Genomic DNA, 9,983 nt, shown 5'->3' on the forward strand with positions numbered 1-9,983 from the left:
GTGGTTCAGGTTGGTTGGGGTGGTTCAGGTTGGTTGGGGTAGTTCAGGGAGGTTGGAGGTAGTTCAGGGAAGTTGGGATGGCCCAGGCTGGAGGTTGGCAGTGAGGAAGACCAAAAAAAGCCATTAAAAAAGGATTGTGATGGTGCTGTGCCAAAATAATTGCTTGGAACTGAAAATACCTACCATGTTTTTGAAGGAAAATCTGCTCAGGGCTGTGTTTTATCCAAGAAGTGACTTATATTGGGGGGAAACTCCCAAAACTCCTGGTGCCTTACCTCTCTTGTTGGTGATGGCAGGTCACCAGGCAAGTGGCCCAGTGCAAGTGTGCCAAGAGATTCCAAGTGGAGCAGATCGGCGAGAACAAATACCGGGTAAGAAGGCACTGGGGAAGGAATTGGAAGCAGGATTGGAAGCACTAATTGGAAGCAGGATTGGAAGCACCAATCCTGCTCTCCCTTCCCACCTGGGGAGGGGAGACCACTCAGGGGGTGCCCAGCCTGGCACGGGGGGACGCGGGGTGAGACGGAGACCTCGGCACGCGGCTCGTGAGACGGCGACCTCGGCACGCGGCTCCCGGCGGTGGAGGTGGCTGGGTCGTGTTTTCCCAGCTCCATCCTTGGCCCCAGGGCGTTCCCTGAACTGGGAGAACATAAAAGTGTCCCTGTTCTGGGGCAGCCAGCCCCGGGGGCCCCGTGAAACGCAGCATTCACTCCGCAGGAGCCGCCCTTGAAGTTTCCCTCCTGGATGAGTGTACCTTACGCCTGTGTTTTTCTTAGCTCTCTCCCCAAGAAGGGAGAAGCATTTCCTTACAGAATCTCTTTGTAACGAGCTGCTGTTTACGTTTCAAACCCTTCAGCGAGGTGAAGTGGTGAAACGAGCTGCTGGCACAGCTCCCACTTTCCTCCCCTCTGGGTTTTGGGGCTGATGCTCCAACCAGGAGGAGCCAAACTGCAGCATTTCCCCCTTGGCTGTACCAGTCTCAGCCTTCCCAAGCTTCTCCCTCCCCCCCAGAGAGAAAACCCCCCCAGATTTCTCCCTCCTGCAGTTAACAGTTTTCATGATTATTGCACTGTTAATCCCATAAATGTTTTTTTCTTGTTTTTCTTTTCCCCTCCTCTTCCTCTGGACTTTCCTTCCCTCCCTCCCCATTCCCTCTCCCTCCAAATCCTCTCCCTCCATAGTTCTTCCTCGGCAATCAGGTACAGTTTGCCTTGTGATGGGCTCTCACCTCTGGGGTGGTTTTTTTTTTTTAACAAACAGTAGTTGTGTGTGTCCATCTGCTGCTCTGTCCTGTGGTGCTGGGGGAGGATGTGATCTGGGAGTGCTGCTCAGCAGAGCCTGGTACAGAGCAGTGCCTGAAAACTGGGAGAGTCACCCAAAAATTATGGCATTGGGCTGAAAAAAAAAAAGGGGAAAAATTCAATGGAAAAGTAGGATTTGACCCAAAAAATGGAGAGATTTTTCTCTCTGGGCTCCTTTCTCGGATCTCTTGGAGGTCTTGATGGGAATGAATCATGGAATACTAGGATACAGATGGATTTGTGCCATGGGAGTATAAAACTACCTGCACAAAGGCTGTACCAGGCTCTGAGTGGGTTTGGATTGCAATCACCATGGAATGAGAGTGCTGAGTCCACCCCTTTAATCCCATAGGTAATGATAACTAAACCCTCATCCCTGCTGCACCCACTGAGTAACTCCTCACTGCAGCAAGGCTCCCAAAACCTGCATGATCCCCATACATTCATGACCCAAGATGAGCAGTGCAGGCTGGTTTGGGAGGCAGAGCCTCTTTTTTAACAGGGCTGGAGCATCCCATGCTGTTCTGATGTCCCCACTGCCCCTGCTCTAAGAGAAAAGCTTCTCTTTTTCATGTGAAATGATAATTCCCTACCAAAAAGAAGCCCCAAAAGATGCCCAAACTGAAAGAAACTTGGATGCTGGAAGTGGATGGCTCCAAGAGAGCTCTGGCTGGAATTTAAGCAGTGATTAGAGAAATATTTGTCAACAGTAGCTGAAAAATAATGTAAATGTGGCAGCAGAAATGAGAATTGACTCATCCCTGGGTTTGGCTCTGGAAGGACACCTCATGTAGAGCCTGGAGACAAGGAAGGAGCTCCCTGCCCACCAATGGTCCCACGGCCCTGGGGGTCAGTGTTGCTGGCACCTCCTGCCCCTCTGCCTGCTGTGACCCATCCCAGTCACTTTGCACTCTCTGTTCCCATTGAATCTCTTTATTTTTTTGCATATCCACCCATGGAAAATATTCCTGTTTGAGTTTTTTCCCCTTTTTTTACTCCTTCTGAAGAGGGGGAGCTCCCTGCCCACCAATGGTCCCACGGCCCTGGGGGTCAGTGTTGCTGGCACCTCCTGCCCCTCTGCCTGCTGTGACCCATCCCAGTCACTTTGCACTCTCTGTTCCCATTGAATCTCTTTATTTTTTTGCATATCCACCCATGGAAAATATTCCTGTTTGAGTTTTTTCCCCTTTTTTTACTCCTTCTGAAGAGGGTCTTGCTTTCTCCATGGAAAATATTCCCGTTTGAGTTTTTTTCCCTTTTTTTACTCCTTCTGAAGAGGGTCTTGCTTCCAAACACTGGTTCTCTTGTCTTCTCATCCCAACAGATGCTCTGTAGACCTGGATGCAGAGCTGCCAAATCCAAGCCAGATTCCTGGTGTCCTATCCAGGATTCTGAGCTTGGCTATCCAGGAGATTTAGGGAGCTTTGCAAAGCAGCCACATGCTTTGGATTCAGGGTGCACTTGTTTGATATGGCAGATGTTTCAGATCACTAATGAACATCGCAATCACTAATCACCATTGCTGGGGATTCCTGCCTGGATTCCCATCACTCTGCACTCACCAAACATCCTCACTGGGAGATTCCTGTGGCAGGGGCTTTGTGGCTGGGGGGGGGGGCTCAAGTCTGAGGCTCAGAGAAATCCCTGGATTTCAGGCTTGATGATGACAATTGGTGTCTCTCTCAGTGGTGATTCAGCTGCTCACCCTGCTGAATCCACCAGCTCTTTCCCATGTGGGCTGCACCAGGAAAGTCATGGAATTGCCAGCCTCTATTTCCTTCATGATAAAAGGGAAAAAACAAATTCTGGCTGAGAAAAAAAACCCATCCAAACCCCAAATTCTAAATCTCAATTGCTGCTCTGAAAAAGACTCTTTCCAGCTTGAAAATTCAAGGATTTGGGTGGTTGTGTCATCTTAAAACCAGGAAAACTCCTGTCAGTTGGCATTAAGCTGTACTTATTCCAGAAGAGCCTGTCTGGAGACACCTCTGGTGCAGCCTGGTGTGGGAAGGAGCTGTGTGATCTTGTTGTTGTATTCTCTGACCTGTTCCTTGGCTCTGCAGTTTGGAGATTCCCAGCAGCTGCGGCTGGTCCGTATCCTGCGGAGCACAGTCATGGTCCGTGTCGGGGGAGGATGGATGGCCCTGGATGAGTTTTTAGTGAAGAATGATCCGTGCAGAGGTAAGGCAGTTCCTGGGATTATTACAATTTATGTCTTCTCACCCATTGAGGGAAGTTTGGAAATGTGTCTGCTGTGACTGAGTGACCAGAGTGGGTCTAGGTTCTCCAAATGGGCAGGAGCTGGAGAAAACAAATCCAAAGCAAACCAGGAACTTTAAAAAATCACCAGATTTGGTGGTGCTGCAGTAAATCTCACAGTGTCATGGGAGGAGAGGGGGGAAGGAAGGGTTGTGCTCCTTGTTTTTAAGACTCTGGTGAGTGGAGCTGCAGTGTCATGCTGAGGGGCTCAGTGTCCCTCAGGAGCAGTCAGTGCACAGCTCTGACTCTGGGGGTGATGGGGGAAGCTTTGGAAGGGTGACCTGAAAGAATTCCAAAGGTTCAAAGCCAGGGAAATGGTAAAATCCCAGTCTGAGACACTGGGGAGAAGATGCTCCAGCCCAGGATCCATGAACCTGCTGTGGCCACAGGGCACTGACAGTCCAGGCTCATGCTGGTGACTAAGGAGACATTTCTCCTGTGACCTTGAACTTCCCTGATGAATTTCTAGTTCATATTTCTCAGTTCATTTGTTGTCTTTAGAGCAGCACCATAAAGAATTAATTTGGAAACCCTGAGCTGGGCAGGACTGTGGGTCTTCTTCTAGTGCCTTGAAATGACCTGTCTTGACCCAGTTTTGCCTTTGAAGATGGAAATGTGCCTCTTCTTTTTTTTTTTAACTGCCATGAGCCAGATTTGAGTTGTAAAAGTGGCTGCATTTAAGCAGCATTATCCATGGAGCTGTTCAGGGTTTTGTTGGATTTTGGGGAGATTCTGAGAACCATGTCCTGCTTTGTGTGTTGTTAAGTGTCACCACGCACAAGTGTGTCCCAGTTGAAGCACAGAAGATGTTTCAGTTCAGCATTAATTGAGTAAAATTGAAGTGTAAGCAGCTCCTGAACGACCTGAGCTTAAGGAAGACACAACAGCACATTAGAAGGGAAGAACCAACTCAATCTTGGGGTTTTTAGGGATGAGCAGTGTTTGTTGGAGCTGGTTTGGTGAACATTTTTGGAAGGGATGGTTGGGATAACACAGACCAGGGTTACTGCATATTGTGGGCATGGAGAACTGGGGTCCCCTCTGTCATGGATTATCCAGAACCTTCAGTCTTGAGGTTTTATGGTTGGATGAAACACCGAGAGCTGTGGGCAGGGGCCAGAGACAGATTATTAGCAAGGGGCTGGCCAGGAACAGAGCGCACCAAGGCTGTGTGTTTTGAGGAGCTTAGGCCTGTGCTCCATATGTCCCTGTCTCACTGAGGTCTCTGAGATGTTAATTGCTTTGGGTATGTCTTCTTCAAGCTGCTGTGCTCCGTGCTCCGGCTGTGCGACGGCTGTTGCTGAAAGCAGCATGATTTGCAGCGTGTGCCTCTTGCTTCGGGGAGCCCTCAGGGTTTTCCTGCTCCTCCATCCTGCTCCTCCTCCTTCATGCTGCTGACCTCGAGGTTCTTTCTATCCCTTGCTTATCTCAGCGTGGTGCTTCCCTTCTGCCATTGCTTTCTTGGCTTTCTGATCCGTAATCCGTCGGCTCTAGAATTCCTCCTGTGTCCCGTAAGGCTCAGTGCATGTCTGAACACCACAAGCATGAAATGTGTTGGCACATATCAGCTGGCCCAGGAGCTGAAGCCCACAGACCTTCTCCCTGCTTGGTTGCCCCTTGCTTGTCGACCCTCCAGCTCTTTGAGGTGTTTGGATGAAAATTTCACAGTTGGCTTTTAATGGCTGGTGGTCACTTTTCCCTTGTCTTTCCTCAAAAATGGGTGGAGAGCTGCTCAGAGCTGTGAGAGAGCAGAACCTCTCGCAGAACCTCAAGAATCATAACCCTTCAAAGCTGCTTTTGCTGTTTTTAAGCCATGTTAAGGTGACACTGGCTGCTGGTTCAACATGGTGGGTTTGAAGGCCATCAGGATGCTCTTCCACAAGAGATTAATAGAGAATTATGTGAATGTTATTCACATAATGTGAATGTGGATTCCTGGCTCTCAGGCACCTTGAAATCAGCCAATTTCTCAAAGGGCTGATCCATGGCAGGAGGAGGTTGAGGCAGAGGAAGAGAGGTGGGATGGTCTCGCTGCCGTCCGCTCGCTCTCGGAGTTGGGCTTGGGTGCTGCTCCCAGCCCTGGAGCCTCCTGGGTCCCAGTAACCATGTTGGCTTCCTCCAGACCTCAGTTCTTATCTCCTTTCTTCTCTTCCAGCACGAGGACGGACCAACCTTGAACTCCGAGAGAAGTTCATCTTGCCGGAAGGAGCTTCCCAGGGGATGACCCCATTCCGATCACGAGGCCGAAGGTCAAAACCATCCTCCAGGGCAGCATCCCCAACAAGATCCAGTTCCAGTGCTAGCCAGAGCAACCACAGCTGCGCCTCCATGCCATCCTCTCCTGCCACTCCAGCCAGTGGGGCCAAGGTGGGTTCACACCTGAAACCTTCCTCTTCCCTTTCGTAGGCACCAATCTCCGACCCATCGCGGCGACAGGAGGAGCTGCATGGAGGAGGAGGAGGAAGGTTGGGACTTGGGGGCTTGGTGGTGCTGTGATCTCCAGCTGTTGACAGTGTCTGCAGGAGGATCAATCTGTCCATGTGGGATGGGGGGTGGGATGGTGCAAGACAATTTTCCAGCCCGAATTTGGATACCCTTGGACCCACAGGAGGGTCCTCGGCACTGACTGTGCAGCTGAAGGCTCCTGGTCCCTGAGACAGGGCTGTGATATCAGGAAGAACCCATCACCCATCACCTCTCCCTCCCCACCACATCCATGCATGTTTCATTTCATCACCTTTTGGGTTTATTCCCTATATTTTAATTTATATATTTCCTGTTTGGTTTTCATTCCGTTTTAGTGCCTTTTTCCTTCCCCCTACCCCCATTCCAGATACTTTTCCATTTCTCTTTTATTTTTTTTCCACTCATTCCACCTCTCCTCCCCTTCCTTGGATTTTCCATTTCACAGACTCCACATCACTTCTCTCGATGTTATGACAAACCCTGGTTGATAAACAGTAAAGCAGGAACCCCCGTGAGGGGACTCGATAGTTCCGACCTCCAGCTCCCGAGCGCCGAGGTAGAGTATGGTCTGGCAACTCTGAGGATCTGCTGACAGGCCAAAAGTGCCTCTGGCACGGAGTCATCCCACTCCCCTGCCTGTTTTTAACGCTTTCCTCGTGGTAGAGCAGAGCTTTTAGCACCGCTAACGCTCCGACTGTTGGCGTTTTTCATGGCTTTCCAACTCGGGTTTCAAGAAAACACCAACTTTGATATCAAGCACAACACTTCTAATTCACCTCCAAACCAAGAGAGTGATGTCAAACCTCTTGTGTTTTCAAGAGGATGGTCATTTTCCAAGCTTGAATAGCTTTCCTATTGAAAAGGGACTGTGTTTGGCTTCCCAAAATTGAAACCCAACAGCCGAGTTGAGACTTGAAAATCAGCTACAGCGCATGAACCGTAACCACACGCCTCAGTTTGATGGAGCTTGTGTTCAGCACCATGTCGAAGCACGTCTGGTGTGTCCAGCCCTGTCACCACCTTGATGCTCCCAGCAGGAGGAATTTGGGCTGAGACTTATTTCCCTAAAGTTTTCAGCTTCCTGGTGGATTTTCCTGCCTTTGTGAGCGGGTGGTGAGAAGCACTGGGTAGATCTGGGAGGGGTTCCCTGTGCTGACAGGGTAACTGTGTCTTGCTCAGCGGTGGTAAAGGAATTAATTTAGCTCATCAGAAGGTCAGGAGCACTTCACAGATTGCCCTAAATTTGCAGGAGCAAGGAGGAGAATTGAAATCTCAGACAATGGTACCTCGGCAATCACGTGTTAATGGATTTTAATTCCCTCAGCTGCACCTCTCTCTCTCTCTCCCCTCTGCAGCTCCAGTTTCATCACACTCCAACGGTTCTGAGTTTAAAAAAAAAAAAAAAACCCACAGAATTGTAGGAGATGGAGGGAAACCTCTCCAGCTTTTAAAACTCCATGGGCAATGATCCACATCCATCTACCCAGGGATGAGCCATCCCTGTGTCCCACTGGGGACAGGGAATACTGCACACATCACTTTCCTGCAGCCAACCCCAGAGCTTTGGGTGGTGAATGGAAACTGGAGCTGCCTTTTCCAGCTGGATCCAGGTGCCCTCACCCTGCTGGCACCTTCCCCTTTGCTTCCCCCTCAGCGGTGGGAGCAGAGCTGCCTGTTGTGCTGCTTCACCCCCCACACCAGTTGCTCTTACAACATCTTAAAGGTCGGGAAAAGCTCCATTTCAGGATGCCACCAGAGCTGATTGGATGTGTTTTGTGTCCCTATCCATCACTCTTCCAATTTGGCTGCCCTTAAGTGCTGGGAGTGTGGACACTGGTGCCAGGACAATGTCCCTCCACCTCTCTAAATCTGCACTGATGCTCCTCACAACAGGATGCAATTCTCAAGGCACCACTTCCAAAATTGACCTTCCAAAATGCTCCTGAGCTACTTAGATCCCTATTTTTAACAGTTTGACATTCCCTTTGTGGAGCTCTTCAGCCCAGCTGATGCTGTGTCTCCTCCAGATGGATAACAGCTTTGCTTGGATTTTTTTTTTTTGGGTGCATCAGCTTGCAGTGCACCAACTTCCATCCCCCTCCAAATTTTCAGGATTTCTCTTCCCTTTGCATTCCCCACTGCTGAAACGGCAGCTTGTGTCCTCCTTGACCTTTAAGATGGGTGTTCCTTAAAAGCCACAATCATTTTGCCAAGGAACTGACCTCAGATGTGATCTTGGCCTGTCACTGCCCAGGTGACAGCTAAAAGATGTCCTGTGTGTGTTTCCTCCCAAGGTGACCCCATCTGCAGGCAGCAAGCTGAAACGACCTACCTTCCACTCCAGCAGGACCTCCCTGGCTGGGGACACCAGTAACAGCTCCTCACCAGTCTCTACAGGTGCCAAAACCAGTCGGGCAGGTAAGTTAGGGGAAAAAACTCCCTTCAACGCTACTTAAATTGGTGGAGAAAATAGGGAATATTTTGGAGGTTTGATGCCCACTGCTGTGTTCCTGCTGGGAGAGGAGATGCTGGCTTGGTTCTGTAGTCCAGGGGATTGCTGCTGCTCTGTTGAAAAATCAGGAAGGAATCGTGGAATCATAGAGTCATCAAGGTTGGAAGAGACCTTTAAGATCATCAAGTCCAACTACTACTACCACTGTCATCCCTAAACTGCTGAGTGTGAGTGGAGACCTTGTCAATGTGTAGAACTTCCTCCTGAGGTGGAGGGACAGCACTGACCTCTTCTCTTTGACAACCAGTGATAGGACCAGGGGGAATGACTGGAGCTGTGTCAGGGGAGGTTTAGGTTGGATGTTAGGAGAAGGTTCTTGGCCCAGAGGTGTTTGGGCACTGGAACAGCTCCCAGGGCAGTGGGCACAGCCCCAAACTGACAGAGCTCAAGGAGTGTTTGGCCAACACTCTCAAGAACATAGTGGATTGTTGGGGTGTCGTCTGCAGGACACAAGTTGGACTTGGCTGATCCTCATGAGTCCCAACTCTGAGTATTCTGTGGTATCTGTCACCCAGTGCCACATCCAGACACCTCTTTTCCACCTCCAGGGATGGTGATTCCACCTCCTCCCTGGGCAAGCTATTCCCATCAGCCCTGATGCTGAACCCCCAGTTTGAGGTGCTGGTGGGTGACCAAAAGCCACCACAGTGGGGCTGAGGATTTGGGTTCTGGTCAGTTCAGGCTTAGGGAGGAATCCAAACCCTCATGACTCTGCTTTAGTTCACGTGTTATCGATAACATGTTTTGCTTTTAAAACATCATTTCTATTATGGCTTATCCCAAGAAAGTCCTTGGAATGTTCTTCATGTGAAATCAAGTCTTAAGGAATGTGTTGCAAAGTACTAGATGAACGGTTGGGGTTGACAATCTCTAGGTCTCCTCCAACCCTGGTGACTCTTCATGATTTAAGGTTGTCCTGAATGATGAAGGAAACTATTTTGTTGAAACTTTGGGGTCGTCTGAATTACCACCGATGAATGGTTGGGGTTGACATTCTCTAGGTCTCCTCCAACCCTGGTGACTCTTCATGATTTAAGGTTGTCCTGAATGATAAAGGTTGTCCTAGATGATGAAGGAAACTTTTTTGTTGAAACTTTGGGTTCATCTGAAATACCACTGATGAATGATTGGTGTTGATGATCTCTAAGTCTTCTTCAGCCCTGGTGACTCTTCATGATTTAAGGTTGTCTTGGATGATGAAGGAAACTTTTTAATGAGACTTTGGGTTCATCTGAAATACCACTGATGAATGGTTGGTGGTGATGATCTCTTAAGTCTCCTCCAGCCCTGGTGACTCTTCATGATTTAAGGTTGTCCTGGATCCTGAAGGAAGTTTTCTGATGAGGCTTTGAGTTCATCTGAAGTACCACTGATGAACGGTTGGGGTTGACAATCTCTAGGTCTCCTCCAACCCTGGTGACTCTTCATGATTTAAGGTTGTCCTG

At 49.4% G+C, this 9,983-nt stretch overlaps 1 protein-coding gene across 1 annotated transcript in view; it reads left to right on the forward strand.

Moving 5' to 3' along the window:
- The window catches only part of MACF1 (microtubule-actin crosslinking factor 1), a 38,379-nt gene that overhangs the window by 27,640 nt on the left and 756 nt on the right, over positions 1-9,983 (forward strand). Inside the window, 6 exon segments of the mRNA XM_009081162.1 lie at positions 297-371; positions 1,182-1,199; positions 3,365-3,482; positions 5,716-5,927; positions 6,472-6,582; positions 8,321-8,444. Coding sequence (XP_009079410.1) covers positions 297-371; positions 1,182-1,199; positions 3,365-3,482; positions 5,716-5,927; positions 6,472-6,582; positions 8,321-8,444 — 658 coding nt within the window.

The sequence above is a fragment of the Acanthisitta chloris genome, unplaced genomic scaffold (genome assembly GCF_000695815.1).
Source record: "Acanthisitta chloris isolate BGI_N310 unplaced genomic scaffold, ASM69581v1 scaffold14688, whole genome shotgun sequence".
In the NCBI taxonomy this organism is placed as follows: domain Eukaryota; kingdom Metazoa; phylum Chordata; class Aves; order Passeriformes; family Acanthisittidae; genus Acanthisitta; species Acanthisitta chloris.